General features: G+C 53.3%; 6 protein-coding genes across 6 annotated transcripts; 3 read left to right on the forward strand and 3 right to left on the reverse strand.

Moving 5' to 3' along the window:
- Positions 1-34: 34 nt before the first annotated feature.
- Positions 35-1,047, reverse strand: EV422DRAFT_30654 (ubiquitin-like protein modifier Ned8). Its single transcript, XM_053066144.1, has 5 exons — positions 818-1,047; positions 713-730; positions 579-608; positions 430-512; positions 35-345 (listed from the first exon to the last, which is right to left on the reverse strand). Exons 1-5 carry the CDS (start codon positions 833-835, stop codon positions 258-260), a joined length of 237 nt encoding a protein of 78 aa, XP_052930450.1. The 5' UTR covers positions 836-1,047; the 3' UTR covers positions 35-257.
- Positions 1,048-3,570: 2,523 nt separating this feature from the next.
- EV422DRAFT_563290 (uncharacterized protein) lies at positions 3,571-4,782 on the reverse strand (the record flags this gene model as incomplete). The annotated part of the gene is made up of 2 exons (XM_053072050.1): positions 3,571-4,659; positions 4,729-4,782. 2 exons carry the CDS (start codon positions 4,780-4,782, stop codon positions 3,571-3,573), a joined length of 1,143 nt encoding a protein of 380 aa, XP_052930451.1.
- A 2,052-nt stretch (positions 4,783-6,834) lies between these two features.
- EV422DRAFT_31380 (uncharacterized protein) lies at positions 6,835-8,388 on the forward strand. Its single transcript, XM_053066212.1, has one exon. It carries the CDS (start codon positions 7,149-7,151, stop codon positions 8,289-8,291), a length of 1,143 nt encoding a protein of 380 aa, XP_052930452.1. The 5' UTR covers positions 6,835-7,148; the 3' UTR covers positions 8,292-8,388.
- An 838-nt stretch (positions 8,389-9,226) lies between these two features.
- EV422DRAFT_502898 (uncharacterized protein) lies at positions 9,227-10,261 on the forward strand (the record flags this gene model as incomplete). Its single annotated transcript, XM_053068307.1, has 1 exon — positions 9,227-10,261. One exon carries the CDS (start codon positions 9,227-9,229, stop codon positions 10,259-10,261), a length of 1,035 nt encoding a protein of 344 aa, XP_052930453.1.
- A 905-nt stretch (positions 10,262-11,166) lies between these two features.
- Positions 11,167-14,060, reverse strand: EV422DRAFT_594297 (uncharacterized protein; the record flags this gene model as incomplete). Its single annotated transcript, XM_053073579.1, has 8 exons — positions 11,167-12,587; positions 12,664-12,761; positions 12,835-12,945; positions 13,006-13,356; positions 13,410-13,482; positions 13,551-13,647; positions 13,706-13,814; positions 13,901-14,060. 8 exons carry the CDS (start codon positions 14,058-14,060, stop codon positions 11,511-11,513), a joined length of 2,076 nt encoding a protein of 691 aa, XP_052930454.1. The 3' UTR covers positions 11,167-11,510.
- A 122-nt stretch (positions 14,061-14,182) lies between these two features.
- Positions 14,183-16,242, forward strand: EV422DRAFT_513030 (P-loop containing nucleoside triphosphate hydrolase protein). Its single transcript, XM_053069124.1, has 10 exons — positions 14,183-14,354; positions 14,414-14,455; positions 14,538-14,575; positions 14,648-14,821; positions 14,892-15,034; positions 15,100-15,268; positions 15,330-15,481; positions 15,552-15,776; positions 15,836-16,011; positions 16,081-16,242. Exons 1-10 carry the CDS (start codon positions 14,327-14,329, stop codon positions 16,170-16,172), a joined length of 1,239 nt encoding a protein of 412 aa, XP_052930455.1. The 5' UTR covers positions 14,183-14,326; the 3' UTR covers positions 16,173-16,242.
- Positions 16,243-16,415: the final 173 nt, after the last annotated feature.

The following is a 16,415-nucleotide window of genomic DNA, read 5'->3' on the forward strand; positions in this document are numbered from 1 at the left end:
TGACATTGATCCTACTTCCGCCTTTCCTCGTTGCACAGCCCCCGATTCTATTCACGGTTACGAGACGTTTTCGCAAAGCTCAACAACACACAAATGGTGTCGGAGTTGACGCCTCTATGTAAATAGAAACACATTGGATTGGGGCTCCCGTTTCGAAACCCAGCCCCTCCCGCCTTTGCTCTGCGACTTGCGTCGCGCGCGACCCCAGCCTGCACATATCTCCCCAGTCACGACGAATGTATAATGTTTTCCGCTTTTCAGCAGGCCCCCCCACGTAGGGCTAGCACCAAGTGTAGCACAGATCCTGCTTCTATTGTGTAGTCTGAGGCGGATTTATCGTCGGCCCTGTAACATAGTTTGGAGTCAGTGGCAAGCATTCGCGGCGAGGCATTGAAGAAATAGGAGGGCGCTCTCTCCCCGAAAACGTACATCTGCTTTCCTCCGAAAATCAAACGCTGTTGCGCCGGCGGGATGCCTTCCTTCTCTTCTACGCGCTCCTTGATTCGGGTGATCTGCCGATTCCCCTGGTCAGTAAAGGCACGTCCACACAAGCTCAAACAAATGTACCAACAAGATACCTTGTCATTTGGCTCGATATCAATCTCAATCTGTCAACAAGGAAACCGTCATAGATTAAGTGAATATTTTATTTCGTTCGAAACGTCGGACTTGGCCACCGTGGTGCCCTCGAACCCAGTCGTGCTCAGCTTACCTCCTTGCCGGTGAGTGTCTGCAAGCAACGAAAAGGGGATCAGCGCCGCTTCCGTGTTGTCGGCTCGGTGAAGGCTTGAAGGGCCCATGGTCTTTGTTTGCTTACCTTGACCTTGATCAGCATGGTGGCGGTTGTGTTTTTCGGGACAGAAATGTGTTTGAGGGAAAGTGATAGAAAGTGGGTTGTGAACTTGTGAGGTGATGGGCGACGACGACGCGGCTTGACAAGTTGACAGGTTCGATCTCGAGACGGGTTTGGCCTTCGGACTGGTTTGACTTTCCCACACTTCCATCGCCACCACCGCCATCACGGCCCTAAAGCCATCCGCACACGGACCAACAACGGCGTCTCCTCATACGCCGTTGGAGGTCGGCGGTCGGACGTCGCTGGACATTGCTCAACTCAGTGACTATTCGATGTCGGAAGCACCACGGAGAAACAAAGATGTGCGCTGTCACGGGGGTTATCTACTCGTCATTCACTCGTCGTTACAAGCAGCACCGCCAAGGAGCACACGCTTCTCATTCAAGCAAGCAACCACCTGTAACTCACAATAGCGACTTTCGACTTTCGGCGAGCCTCAGCGCTTTCGTCTTTCGGGACGGAGACGGGAAACTCAGCCGTCTGAAAACCACTCGAGCAGTCACCAAGGACAGAGTAGGTACTAGGAACCCTTCTGCTACGCATTGAAGCGGGTAGAGGAACAATGAAATATAGACGGAGTTCGAGGCGGTAAAGGTATTGCTAGATAGGGGCCGCTGCGCCAGCCATGGAGCAGGAGAAGAAACCCTCGGGCGGAAAACCCAACGGGACGGAATGAGCTTGTTCACTTCGAATTCATTGCAAGTCGGGAAATCAGACCCAGAATCCATACTCCATAGCTCTCGGCCGAGGCCGATGTCTGCTACAAAGCTTGGGGGTGACGCCGTTTGAAATGCCGATTGGAATGCCAGGCGCTCGTATACACATATCCATCTCGTCGCGATAACATTGACCACAAGACCACAAGCCTGCGCCCATGAATCAACTGTGAAGATCTTGGAATGAAACAAGCGGATCCTACGTAGATATGCAAAAGCCACGTTGCATCCCAAAACCCTCGCAACGAATTCGTCAGTATCATTCACAAATGCGTACTGGTAGCAAACATCGCCAGGCGAAGGCGATGTGCATGCCTGTCCAGCCAGCCAAGATCAGAGTATCGGCGGGGTCGTCCACCGTCGTTCGCGAGCCACAAATCGGACCGTATATCACATCGTTCCTCCTTAGTGTTCGCGTGCAGATCGGCCTTGTGCTGATTGAAGTTATAAAGGCAGAATTCATGCCAGGTACGGTTTGCCGCTTCAAACACGTGCATGCGGAAGGTATCCAAAAACGTCTTCGGCAACACACGACCACCGCACAACCGCTTTGCAAGTTTCGCTTCGACCAGCTGAATGCGAATTCGCGTTGCGTAGAACGCTCTGCCGGTGGAGAAAATCGCTGCACACGCTTGAAGCACTACACCTAGCTGGGGCGAAACATTCGAGGGAGCGCGTCTGGGTAGCGTGCATCAAAACGACGAAGTGGTCTCCGTATGCGGTTTAGATATCCGAAAACCATTGAATGGCTGCCGAGGCCTCAATGAATCAGCAACACACCATGCCAACGTTATCCAATGTGACAACCTCAGTCAGTGTGCTCCATCCGACACCGCTGACCCAGCGACAACATCCGCCCAAGTTGGCCGATAGGCTAGGATGAAGCATACTCAACGATAGTTGATGGTTCGCCCAACGATTTCCTCCGCCCATCTTCCTTCGAACAAACTCAGCACGCTGTCTTCGATCAGCGGGCGAAGGTATCGCAATAGTTCTGCCTTGCTTGCCGAGACACCGCTCGCCCCGTCAGTTCGTTCCAGCACGACTGCTGAAAAAGTGCGGACCCTGTATCTTGAGTGCCATACGTCATCTCCTCGTTCCTCGTGCGGTCCTCCTCTGCCTTCACAGCAGGCTGCCCTCGCACGAGATAGTTCAGTATGCCGTCCATAACTGTCATTGTCGTCGGGATGGTTCTATTTGTTTTTCGCAGTCGAGTGCAAAAAAAGGTTTCTGACTCTCTTGGCTCGGACTTCAGACTTGCCCAGCTCTTGCATCGGGAAAGAGGGCCCGGGCGTCGCTCTGAATATACTGCAACTATTTCGCCGACTCCGTGCAGTAGATTGTAAAGATGGTGTGCTGCACCTCGCAGAATAGAGCCTAGGCTTCTACACATTGACCAAGAGCGTGAGGTCACGTGCATTGTCCTGCCTAGATCGAGATTCTCGCCGCATCAAGCCTCTTTACACCGCTCATATGACATGACATCATACATAGAAGATGAAACATGAGATCGGAACATGTTGGCCTCGCCATTTGCGCAGTCGTTATACAACAAGGCGCAAATTCCCACTTATCCCGCTGATCTTCCCCATTTCACCGAGATCCAGTTGAGAACGTTTTTTTTTTACATTTTGATTCTCATCCAAAAGACCGACATGCAGAAACAAAAAAAGTAAAGATATGATGACAGACTCATATAAATCGAAAGCGATATCGCATAAATCACACATGGGTTGATCGTAAACTAAAGAGAAGGGATCATATGCATCCCTACCGAAGAGAAAAAAACGAACGGGAACGTTCGGTCGGGACAGATTGATAAGTCGGTTCAGTCACCCTTTCCTCCAGCCGATGCTTCTCCCGTACCCTCCTGCAAAATTTGGGGACAATACTCGTGTACAAATATGATGCCTCGCCCAGCTGCCCGCTTTGTCGTCCAATCCGAACATTGGTTGTCAAGGCATCGAGCGCATGCATCGCTTCGCTCCTCCGACGCTTCTAACCCTCAACCTCGATCGGTCCCTGCGATCCTTTGCTGTCTCGTGCCAACTTCTCCCGCTTGACCCGTCTGCCACCGCTGCTTGACGCTTCCACACCGCCGCGGTCAAATTCCTCAACTTCGGCTCCTTCACGGAGCATATCGCCGCCACCGACGTTTCCGCTCTTGGAAGGTTGGCCATCGGACGCAGGCGCGTTGCCCTGACCCAGTGCAACCAGGATACTAGCAGCTTCGAGCAATTGCACTTGTTGATGTTTGCTCATCGAGAATTGTGAAGCGAAGGCCCAGTACTCGGTGTGCTCCCACTTGTGCTTGTGAAGACAGTTGGCGTGCTTGTAGGTCTTGTGGCATGTCGGACACTCGTAAGTTTTGACTCCTGCGGCGTTGATGGATACGGAGGCCTGCTTGCCAGCGACTGACTCGTCCTCCACCATCATTATTGAGCGTTTGCGTGGGTGCGACTTCTTTGAGGGTGGAGGAGGGGCTGATGCTTCCAGCGGGGCAGAGCCAGATGACGTCCGGTTGCCTCGCCGACCCTTGGAAGGCGCCGCAGACCGCTCGGGAATCGGTGCCATGTCGGTATCCATTTTCACGTCTCGCTCGGGCTCCGCATACGTGGCTTCCATATCGGAAGGGCTTGCTCTCCGTGTATGTTCCGGGTAAGACTGATATCTACCCTCTTTCAAGTGAGAAGGAGAGGTGGTCGCATCATGGGAGACGGAGTAAGGATGACGAGGTTGATAGTACGAAGAGCCGCCGCGAGGGATCTCACGAGGTTGTGATGCCGGCCCATGGTTTGAGCCATACTGGTAATCTCTGGCAGACATGTGCGACTGTTGTTCATGGGCAGAGGAGCTCTCGCCGCTGTGCATCCGAGGCCGATCTAGCGACATGGTCTCACGGCCATCCTGATGGGCATAGTCGATTCGGCCCATGCTGTTGAACTGAGGATCATAGGGGTTCATGCCAGAGATGGTGGCGTGTAGGCTTTGAATGGACGGGAGTGTTTGCGCGGGTGGTGGTGTGGGCGGCGGCGAGGCGAACGACTGATCATGACCAGCCAATGCAGCTGCCAACGATGGGAGTTTCTAGAAGAGGGTATGTGACGTTGAGATGGTAGTCCCGAAAACAATGAGAATACAATGTCGCATGCTTACATGGCTGTTTTTGGGTGGCGCAGAGTGATGAGATCCAGATGCTATTGGTGCCATGGTGACATGGCTTCCATGGTGAGACGAAGGAGCAGTGTATGATGGCGGTCCCATCGGAGGAGGAGGGCCTGGTGCATATTGCGCTGCAGGGCCGTGTCTTGATGACTCATATGCAGATGTATGAGCGATATGGCCGGTACTCGCAGAAGCTGTCGGATGCGGAGCCTGGTGCGGAGCCTGATGCTGAAGGGACGTTAACAAAGAATTTAGCCGAAAGCTAAACGGCAACAAGCGTAAGGAGCGACATGAACCTCTCGTACCTGTCCGCCTTGCATAGGGTAATTCTGTGCGGAATAGTAGGCAGAATTGTGGTACGGCTGTGGTGCCTGTCCATGAGCAGGCTGAGGAGGGTACTGATATGGAGCCGACGACGGGCCCGAGGGTGGAGGAGGTGGAGGCAGCGGCTGGCTGTGCCCCTCTCCGCCCATGTGGTGAGGAGGGTAAGGCGCTCTTGGAGGGTTCGACGATGAGCCGGACTCCGCAGGATAGTTCCAATACTGATATGCTGACATATTTCTGCCAAAGGGAAACACAGAAAGGTCAGTAAGGCGCAGAAGAGATAAGGTATTATGGTGAAAGGCTAGCTAGAGCGGGACACTTACTAAGCTTCTCGAATATTGGATGGAAACTACGGCTGATGAGTAGACTCTGTGGTAAGGCCGGTGGTAAGCTGTGTGAGTGGGCGGCGTGGGAGTAAAAGCGCAAAGCTGCGAGCCAGTGCAACGTGAGAAAAAGACTGGGATTCTGCGGAAATGGTGGCGAGGGCCGCCAACCGCTCCATCTCTGCCAGTAGGTGGTGCAAAGGGAAAAGAGAACCGGAGGGGAGGCACAGAGTACATACCGGAACTTTCTTTAACGACGGTTGACGGACTAGCTGGTCTCACGGATTACTCTCGCTCGAGCGACGGAAGGAGGACGGCAAAGAGACTTGTGGATGGCCTCCTGAGGAAGCGAAGGGCACAGACACTGAGGATAGCTAGCCAAACAACCACTCTTTCGGGGGGCAGGGTTCAGTGTGTTGCAGCCGACGAAAGAGTAAGGGTGGTGGGGGATTACGGGCGAGGAAGGAAGCGGGTGGTGTATGTTTTCCGTCTCTCTGGGGGGGGATAATACGAGGGCCTAAGTAAAAGTTTGTAACGGGCCGGAGGGGGGGCGACAGGCAGCCAAAAGTTGTGGATCCAGCAAATAACCACCAGCGTCGTATGGAGTCAGAGTGAGGGCACCGACTGCCAGTTCGGTGATTGCGCTCTCAAGGCTGATGAGATGATGGCCCGTGGGATGGGAATTCCAAAGCCTTCACAGCAGCAAAAGGGCTCGCCCCCCGTATACTGGTACAACAATTCCTTACGATTTTGTGTGTTGCCCCCCCCCCTAAACTGACGGCGCGAAATCGGGCAGATAATCAGCCGAGAAGCTTGATGAAGGCCAAACTTTTTTTTGAATAGCGCGACCAGGCTGCCGGAACACTGGGTTCTGGGGGACATGGATTTTATCCTGTCCGGATGATCGGCGCACTCGGGGGGTGTTTTCTGTGACACCATTATTAGTGGCAGCTTGAATTTCATCACAATCATAATTGTTTGTGCACCCTATATGTGCGGCGAGTATATTAGAGCAACGCGCGAAGGCTGTGAAGCCCCGTTACCACGGACTCATCACCGTCCGTCCTTTCATGCCCACACGGCAAATGCCCAAATCCAGTTTCTCCTCATGCCTGCATGCAGGCTGCAATGGCCGCCATACATATGCCAATAGCCATACTCTCATCTAGATATACACCACTTCGAACCTCCAGGCTTGCTTTGGAGCCACAGACGAAGGAGATACGGCGAGAAAGGGGAGCAAGACGCTCCATTAATGAATGCTAGTAAATGCATAAGCAGTCAACGGAACGACGTTTCGGAGGGGAGTTGGCGGGCGGTGGTTGTGTCATGGTGACTCTTCTGGGGACTGTGGGGAGGATTACGAAGCCCTTGGAGCCCGAGTCGGTCAAGAAAGAGAGGAAGTCACCGCAGAGTCACCGTCAAAAAAGTTCCAAAAGCACACCCGTGCCAAAAACATGCTCAAGCTTACAAGGCTTACTCACCTACAGAGCTTCCAGTATTTTTGGACCACCTCAAAACTCTGAAATTGTTCTGGGATACCAATTCAAGGACCCCCAACAGTTTTTCTCTCTTGCACTGGAATAAAAAACCGCTCGTGGTTATTACAAGCAAAGTCGCTTGCAAGTTAGTCGAGCTTGCCACGTCTACTTCCATAGCGCTTTTCCCGTTGGCCTCACCTGGGCCTCACCTGGCATTTTCCGGGTCTTCCATCGTGACACTTCCTTGAAGTCGGAAGTGAAGGTCGGAAACCCCTCGTAAGCGATGGGGCAAATGGCGACAGACGAGCCACCTGCCAATCCCGGCGCACTCTTGAAAGGCTCAACATCGAACCTCAAGCACAATGCGTCGGACTCCGCCACCACAGCTCTCGACATGCAGCCCCCAAGCTTTGCAGCCTGGTCCCCCGGCCCTTTTATGACCGAAGTCAACGACGAGCAGAGCCTTCATAAGAAGGTTGTGGAATTCATAACGAAGATGACCCACGTAGTTTTGAGGTCAAGGATTGGCCCTCTCGACCAGCTGCAGCCTCCCGCTCCATCAGCAAACTTCCGCGAACAGTTGGCATATATCGACGGCAATGCTCTTCTTGGACATACTGACTTCTGGCGGAATACCATGCCCGTCAACCTGGATATCTTCATAAACGATACGAAAGTGCTTCTGGAGAGATGGGTCATTTCCCATGAGTCTTTCCCGGACTTGGCGAAGCCTCACGAAGAAAGGTTCTCTTTGAAGAAAGCGGACTTGACGGACCTCATGCTTTTGGTGCAATCGCTGTATTCATATATCCGGCTGATGCCTTTGCACGCTATTCTGGCGGATAGCGTGCAACTCGAGAAGCGGGATCTCAGATACTGCGTTTCCACGGCGGATGGATGCTCGTTTTCGCCGAGCTTTGACCAAAATGGGCACATTCATTCGGCACTTCTCAAAGTTCTCGGGAAAGCGGCAGACGCAAACGGTGGAGACAGCGGAGATGACTCCTCCGGCACCGGTCGGTCGTCCAGGTTGGGTTCTGTCATGTCGTCGCCGCAAACGACATTGCCGTCGGTGGAAGAAGACTGGATGACTTCAAATTACAGGAGATCGGAATCATCGGACTACTTTGGCACTGGGTCCTGCCACAGCTCTGCAGCTTCGTCATCCCCTCCCTCGTCTCCCTCCGCTTTTGTGCCCGTCGCATTTGACATGTCTGCGAAGCTCAAAGTGTACAAATTCAAAGCAGCCTCCACCAACCGAGGGAGATTGCATCTGTCGGTCGTATACGACTCGAGCGTTGGCGGGCTTGTCACTCCGACCTTGACATCGTCCAGGTTGGGTACAAGCCCGGTCAAGGCGTCCCCAACGAAGCCACTCATGAAGGCGAAGGAATCCGCTGCAGACAACAGTAACGCTCAGGTTTGATTGCGATTACCACCGTCTTTCCATTCCCCTGTTACTTTTCACATGTTGCTAAATCGTCATATACCCTACGAATCCAGCAATCAACGGATAAGGATCTGTTTCATCAAGTGAAGCCGTCACGCCCAGCTTCTGCACCTGTCAGCGGATCCCGACGGAGTTCTGCGTCGTTAGGAAGTCCCTTTCCCAGTCCAACGATGCAGAAACGCGTTGCTCGGGTCTCGCAGTGGAAACTAGCTTCCCTTGAGCGGGCAAAATCGAGTTCCGCGAGCGGGCTGGGTGGCAATGACGCCAATGGAGGCAATTGCAGCTCCAATGGTATACATACCTCGACCCCCTTCTTGCCTTCGAACATGCATGAAGATCCGTTCAAATTGCCGGAGGCACACAATCGAGAATCCATCTCTCGTGAATATGTCTCAGATGTTCATGCAAATGGGTCATCCGGGCCCGTTGGCATCCCATTTGGGCAGACGATGCCCCCGATGCCGCCGCTCCTCACGTCGTCAATTAACGCAGCAGCCACATCTCCTGCTGACAAGATGATGACTGATCTAAATGCAACATCTCCTTTCACATCAGCTACTTTCGATAGGCATCCTCGGCAGCCTAGGCCTGACCTTCAGTTGGTGATTCCTCCCCTTCAAGCCGACTTTCCTCTTGGCGGAGACCAGCCGGACCATGGCCGTCGGGATTTTCATGGAGATCGTCAGCGCCACCATCACAGGCAACATCACCGTCACGGCAATACCCATTCCCATCATGCTCACCAATCATCGACGCATCATGGACATCCTCACACCGCCCATCATTCGCATCACCACCACAGTTCCCGCCGCTCAAGCATGGATCTCTCACCATCAGCCACCACAACCATCCGGTCCATCAATATCCCGCTCAACCCCTCCCCATTTGACAGGGACCATTTCTTCACCACAATGGCAATGATCAGCACGGCCGCGCAAGCTATATCCCCCACCGCCTCATTGATCAAAACCCCATCGGACCTGCACGGCTCGCTGGTCGGGTCTTACGAGGAATCCATTCTAACCGGCCGGATGTCCTCCTTACCATCCAAACCCATCCTGTTCCTCGCTGAAATTGGGGTTGTGGGTCATGGAAAGTGCCCACCGGGATTGAGGTGCCCGCCGCATGTGTCTGCGCCGTTCAACGCGTTCTACTATGAGGTTGGGGAAGAGGAGAGCGTCACACCTTATGTCGGATGTGTGGACGTTGCCGCTGCTGCTTCTGCCAGCGCCAATGCATTGCAAGAAGCAGCATCAAGGGATGCAATGGGGATCGACGTCGCTGGTGTGTCGAATCGTCACAACGGCGACAACCCAAGACGACCCAAAAGGGATGGATACCGCATTCCGCCGAAAGGACAGCTTCAGATCGTGATCAAGAACCCGTCGCGCACGGCCATCAAGTTGTTCTTGCTACCGTATGATTTCCGCGATATGCCGCCGAACAGTAAGACGATCCTAAGGCAAAAATCTTACTCGTTCTCCGGCACGCCTGGGACAAGCACGAGTTCGGTTCCTAGCACGCCTATTTCCCACCAGAAAAGCGGTACGGCGTCAGTTTCGACTACGACAACCGCAGCGGGAGTTCGCCACCACTCCAAGGACCCTTTTGAATCCACGAATACCCATCTTGCACCCCACAGCACAGAAGCTAAACCACCGCGCCCGCACTCCGCCTCCGTGACACCCACCCACCACGCCAAACCACCCATCCACCCCTCCACGACTCCATCCACAACCACCACCCCGTCGCCAGCAAAACAACACCTCCGCTACGCAATCCACATCCCCATCTTCCGCACCGCCAAAAGCGTCTACATCGGCCCGACTCTCCGCGTCGTCTTCTCCCACCGCGCGGTCGACGGCGACGAGAAGGTGGTGGTTGTCAGTGAAGGGTTTGGCACCGGCGAGGGACGATATGTCGCTTTTGGGGCGGGCTTCAGGTGATGAACTGCCTGAGACTCGTTTCGCGCTTTTCTCTCACATTCGGCAAGGATACTTTGCCTTATACCACTCCTCCATCCGTCTCATTGCCCACGCCTTTCAGACCTGCTTCCCCCGGTCTTTCGGAAATCATCGCATACACCTCTTTTTGTCTTTTTTGGTCCCCAACACCGTTTTTGCACGCATCTTTCGCTTTCTGTCACAAACCCTCCTCGCACTCCACACCACACACGCTTTTTCTGGTTCCACCATATCACTGCTACCGACTTCGATGTCTTCTCTCACACCTATTCACTACACCGACGCGTGCGAGACTGCTTTTCGGAACTCGCGTTTTTTTGTTACCTCATCGTCTCGATATCCCTTCCCTCTCCATCCCCCCGAAGTCTCCATTTGTATCGTGGTTTCTTGGCTTCCCCATCACTCCCCCTTCTCTGATTCTTGATGAGAAGGCTTTTTTTTCCTGAAATCAATACCCAACCAATACCCCTGAGCCAGGACGCGAGACGTCCTATTGCCCAGAGCATAGCCCGTTCTTCATATTCGGAAGGGAAGGAGACGGCATGGCGCGCAAGCGACGGGAGGCTGCGGATGCTAGAAACTCGAAAAACATTCTGCAAAACATTTGGAAAAGCTCGGGATCTACAATGAAGGCTTTGGATTCAACGATCGCAACCCAAACTGCCAATTGGCATCATGAAATAGGATGAAAGGAGAGCAGGTCTTGGACGAGAAGGAAGAGGTAAATAGATGAGAGCTGAGTTGGGTTATCTGCCATTGTGGGTCGCGAGTACGACTTTCGAATGTCGCTCCGACGCGTTATGCAAGGACGGCGACGCTCAGAGCGTGACAGCAGCTACGGCCCCATCGCTCAGAGCGTAGTCTTCTGCTATTCTACTTCTGCTTTCTCTTGGAACCAACTCCAGATCCAGCAGAGGGCCACATGGTGAGCCAGTTGTTCTGCGTCCCCAGTATTTTTTTGGCATTGGTGCCAAACTTTTTTTCAAAGAGCTGATTATCGAGGGAAAATGGATCCAACATAGGGTCTGTGGATTTGACGAGTCTCTTCCGGTTCATATTTTTATCTCAAGATTTTGCAGTCCGTAGTCCAGAGGGAGCAGGATAGTCTGTTCGAAAATGCGGCGTGTGACCATAACACGTCCGCATGGTTTTTAGGAACGCAAGCCAAAAGCAAAACAGTCATCCACCCCTCCTCCACCCACCCTCTTCCAAACTTCTGTTCCCAACACTATCATCCACCTTCCTCACTACTATCCCCCCCATCCCACCCGCTCCTCACCCTCCCCTCACTGCCCACACTTTCCACACCTCCACCCCCATCCCTCCGCCGACTCCCCTTCCTCTTCCGATGCCTCCTCCGCTCCCTCTCCCTCCGTCTCTCCTCGCGATCCTCGATCCGGTCCAGTAGTGTGTGGAAGCCTTGTAGTGAGGACTGCATGATGTCGACAAGGGTGGCGAGTTGCGATTGCAAGGTGGAGTTTTGGAGGTGGGCGTTTTGGAGGTGGCTCGGGTTTGGCGTTGGGGGGGTTGTTGGTCGTGGGGCCTTTGATGAGCGGGTGGGGGCGGAATGGGAATGTGGTTGGGGATTGGAGGTGGGCAGTGGGGATTTGCTTCTGGTGGGTTTTTTTGGCTCGCATGGGGGCAGAGGTGTGGTATCCGTTTGAACTGGAATGCGATGTGCTTGCCGTCGGGCTTCTGGAGGTGATACGACTGGTTCTGTGATACTTGGCTGGTTCATTGTCTTCTTTCGTGGCTCGACTCTCGGTCGTCTGTCCTCGTCAAGAACGGTAGCCACGCTCGCCCTCCCAAAATCCTGATACCCTTCCTCGACCGGAGTTTCCTTTCCACTTCGCAAGTCACGGACATGCGCATCGCCGGCATCATCGTTTTTCCTTTCGAGAATGACCCTCTCCAGATCTTTCAACCGTCGCCTCAACATCGCGTTTTGACGGAGCAAATTGGGTTGATCGGCCTCCAGATCGACCTGCAAGGTATGTAGAGGAGCGTTTCGCCCACTATGCGGGGACGTAGTGGGTGCCGCCGATCTTGGGTGCGCAAGCGACTCACTCTTCCTATTCGAGGGTCGTTTCGCGTCGTTCAAGTGCCTCTCATACTTTGTAACCGCTGCTGGGCCGACTTTGAATGGTGGCCTTTCGCGCAATGAATTGCTGTTCCCTGAATGGGCACCTTTCGAACCGACATCGCCGCTCTTCGTCCCGCGTGGCCGCGGCTTGGGCGTGATGCGGGATTTCGGGGCGATGTATGTGTTCCGCAGTGGATCGAGAGGGTCGAGGTATTGGAGAGAGAGCTGCGCTCATATGCGACCATAAGCAATGAGTAAGGATGGAGTGCGGTGTCAAGCCCAGAGAATGAGTATGCAATACCTTTCCAGAGGGATCCAGAGGGCTTCTGGCGAGATAATCTGGCGACGGCCCTCCGTTGGACTGGAGAAAACGGAAGAGGGTGTCGAGGGTGTCGTTTTCTGTGAAGAATCTTGGAATGAGTGCTGCCTTCCGCGTATATCGTGGCCTGGGCTTCACCTTTTCGTTACTCACCAACGTCGTTGGAGCCCAAATCCACAATCTTCAGCTCCTTGTTCAAATGTAATACTTGTTGCACGATGCCTGCACCGATGCCTGAGATGCCATTGAACTGAAGGTCCAATGCTGCGTATTAAAAACAGTAAGCAGCGAAAACTTGTCCGGTATGCTGACAAAAATTCCCACCTTCCAATCCGATCTCCTCCACAAGCGCTTCCATTAAATAATGGACGCCATTATCGCCCAACTGATTGTGACACAGCGTCAGCCGTTTGATCGGACTAGGCAGTCCACTAGCAAAAGCCGGAGTCGGATCTGAAACTCCTCCATCATTTGCTGACGTTGTCCGCACTCGAGGACGATGATCGCGCTTTGATGGACCGCCGCGCAATGTACACTCCCAGATGGCGGCTTGACGGCGCACAGCCTTGCTATTCAGGAGGTTGCGCAGGACGGCGGCGCCCCAGCATGTCAGAGAGCAATCGCCGAAGTTGAGAGAGGTGAGGGCAGGGAGGGATTTGAGCGATGTTGCGATTGCTGGAATTGACAGATTAGAAGATGTTGGATGGAATGTAGCATCTTGAACATACCGAAGAGGCCTTTATCGCCGATGCCACATCGCGCTAATGACAGTTGCTGTAATGTCCGTCCATGTAGCAAACCCTTTGAGGTTTGTGCGGGTCAGATTCTTATGCACACATTAAGCCTCTTTAAAAAGGAGGGGAACGAACCTGGGCCAATGTTTGCAAGGCACTCAGGGTAAACGGGATTCCCGCCAGCTCCAGCTCCGTCAATACAGGGTTGACAACGAGACATCCTTTAACGGAACTACGAGATATGAGTCCACCGTAAACCGATACGAACCCCTGTTGAACGGAGAACTCACCTGGCTAGGTACTTGGGGATCTTCTCGTTCGCCAACAACGCGGGCAAAGCCTTACTGACTTTCTTTTGCTTTTCGGCATCGGCTCTAGACTGGATCGTGCTCCTATGGGCTTCGTGGGAAGGGGCAGAACGTTGAGTTCGTGAGCAGAAACGCGTAGGAAACCGCAAGATGCCTCTCGTCAGAGTGGGTCCCCACCTGCGCTCCACTCCTTGTGTCCCTTTGAGACTATGCGGACCTTATAGACCTGTACGTTCTGACGCAATGCGAGCAGCAGCTGGCCCCAGTCCTCTGGCCTCCGCACAGCGTCACCGTCGAGGGACAGCTTGTCGAGCCTCCTCGCCTGCCTTGTAGCCATTGCGGTTGGGGAAGGTCTTTCCCCTCACGCGTCCGACTGGATTTTGCTGAATTGGGGGAAGCGGGACAGACAGACAGACAGGACAGATCGCGTCTCTCTAGAAAGCCTTTCCTTAGGTGACGAGCCAACCTTCCCGAGCTGCTGACATTCCGCGAGAACCACCGCAACCCCCTTAAAACACAACATATATATAATCGAAAGGCCCGTCGTCACGGCCTTGCACCGTTATCTTCTCTCTGAAGCGCCTTCTCTGAGCCCACGCAACTATGCCTCCTAAAGCTGACTGGGAAAAATGTAGGCCGTGGTCCATTCCAGCCCATTTGAACTTCCAGGCTAACCGCGTCGGCTTGTAGATGACTCTCCTCTCGATGAGGACAAGAAGGAGAAGATCAAAGGTAAGGGCTGGATTGCTCTTTCTTGAATAAACTACTGCGAAGGTTGCTTTGACTCTGACCAGTCATGCTTCTCTTTTTGTAGTGCTGGATGAGGGGGACATCGCCATCTTGAAGACATATGTACGTAGCGCTCGTCAAAGGTACTCCTGTTTCGAACGAAAATCGAGAGTTCACCTCGTTCATATTAAACAGGGACAAGGACCGTATGCGAAAGAGCTGAAAGCGATAGAGACGGACATTAAGGAGGTCCAGAAGCGGGTCAACGAAAAGATGGGAGTGAAGGAAACAGACACTGGTTTAGCGCCGCCAAATCTTTGGGATATCCCTGCGGACAAGCAACGCATGTCTGAGGAGCATCCTCTTCAGGTGCGGAAAACTATTGCTTTGAAGAATCGTGAGATTGGGTGAACTAGGGGCTCACATTGAAAGGATTTAGGTCGCTCGTTGCACCAAGATCATCCAGGCAGGCGAAGGAGAGGACGCAAAATATGTCATCAACGTGAAGCAGATCGCAAAGTTCGTGGTTGGACTTGGGGAACGGGTTGCGCCCACTGATGTTGAAGAGGGCATGCGAGTAGGGTAAGCTGCCGTCGATATCGACCAAGCTGGGAAAATCTACCAACGTACTGAAAACTTCTGAACAGAGTGGACCGGACCAAATACCAGATTCAGATCCCATTACCACCACGTATCGACCCTACAGTGACTATGATGCAGGTTGAGGATAAACCAGACATCACGTATGCTGATGTTGGTGGGTGCAAGGAGCAGATTGAGAAGCTCCGTGAAGTAGTCGAAATGCCTCTACTGCAGGTGAGTTTCATGGATGGGCCATTCACGTTTGGGAATGGTCTCTAAATGTGACATGTTGCAGCCTGAGCGATTTGTCAACCTTGGTATCGACCCTCCAAAGGGTGTCTTGCTGTATGGCCCTCCCGGGACGGGAAAAACGCTCTCCGCACGTGCAGTTGCCAATCGTACCGACGCAACGTTTATCCGTGTCATTGGTTCCGAGCTTGTTCAGAAGTATGTGTTGCCGAAGGACTCGAATATCCTCACTCCATACAGGGACTAACGCATCTTCCTCCCATTCCAGGTATGTCGGTGAAGGCGCACGAATGGTCCGCGAGCTTTTTGAAATGGCACGAACAAAGAAAGCCTGCATCATTTTTTTTGATGAAGTTGACGCGATTGGAGGAGCTCGTTTCGATGACGGTGCCGGTGGCGACAATGAAGTGCAGCGAACGATGTTAGAGCTGATTAACCAACTGGATGGGTTCGACCCACGTGGTAACATCAAGGTGTTGATGGCCACCAACAGGTACGTAAATCGGTGGTGGGAACTGGACACGGGTCAAGCTCTAACTGATTCTCGAAAAGGCCCGACACACTGGACCCGGCTCTCATGCGACCTGGACGTCTGGATCGTAAAGTAGAGTTCAACCTGCCTGACTTGGAGGGACGAGCGCACATCTTGAAGATCCATGCTCGCAGCATGAGTGTGGAACGTGACATTCGATATGAGCTGATTGCTAGGCTGTGCCCGAATGCTACTGGTGGGTACCTGCTATTTCCGTTTTGCCCGAGTGATTATAAAGCTAAGATTTCTGGTTGCGATTCAAAAGGTGCTGAATTGCGCAGTGTATGCACGGAAGCCGGCATGTACGCCATCAGAGGACGACGGAAGGTAAGGCATCCACGAAGGGAAGTGGCTTGACTATGGACGTGGCGGGCTCACGTTTACATCGACGACCCATTCTTGATAGCTCGCTACCGAAAAGGACTTTTTGGAATCGGTGAACAAGGTCATCAAGGGTTACCAGAAGTTCTCTGCTACGCCGAAGTACTTGCTTGCCATGTAGATAAGGAGTCTTAGTGCAATACATTCGATGGGTCTCTTTCTATAGTAGTTGATGCGCGATGAGGGGACAGTTGCGCGCGCGTCCATCCCGGTCGGACC

This window comes from Fimicolochytrium jonesii (genome assembly GCF_025526975.1).
Source record: "Fimicolochytrium jonesii strain JEL569 chromosome Unknown EV422scaffold_1, whole genome shotgun sequence".
NCBI classification, from domain to species: domain Eukaryota; kingdom Fungi; phylum Chytridiomycota; class Chytridiomycetes; order Spizellomycetales; family Powellomycetaceae; genus Fimicolochytrium; species Fimicolochytrium jonesii.

Excerpts from the sequence above, each read along its gene's own strand:
- EV422DRAFT_30654 (XM_053066144.1), bottom strand. Across the intron at positions 513-578 it reads ATATCGAGCCAAATGACAAG|ATCACCCGAATCAAGGAGCG; the intron begins GTATCTTGTTGG and ends GGGAATCGGCAG. Across the intron at positions 346-429 it reads ATTTTCGGAGGAAAGCAGAT|GGCCGACGATAAATCCGCCT; the intron begins GTACGTTTTCGG and ends ACTATGTTACAG.
- EV422DRAFT_31380 (XM_053066212.1), top strand. The coding sequence starts at position 7,149 with ATGGGGCAAATGGCGACAGACGAGCCACCTGCCAATCCCGGCGCACTC.
- EV422DRAFT_513030 (XM_053069124.1), top strand. The coding sequence starts at position 14,327 with ATGCCTCCTAAAGCTGACTGGGAAAAAT. Across the intron at positions 15,777-15,835 it reads GTGTTGATGGCCACCAACAG|GCCCGACACACTGGACCCGG; the intron begins GTACGTAAATCG and ends ATTCTCGAAAAG. Across the intron at positions 16,012-16,080 it reads GCTGTGCCCGAATGCTACTG|GTGCTGAATTGCGCAGTGTA; the intron begins GTGGGTACCTGC and ends GCGATTCAAAAG.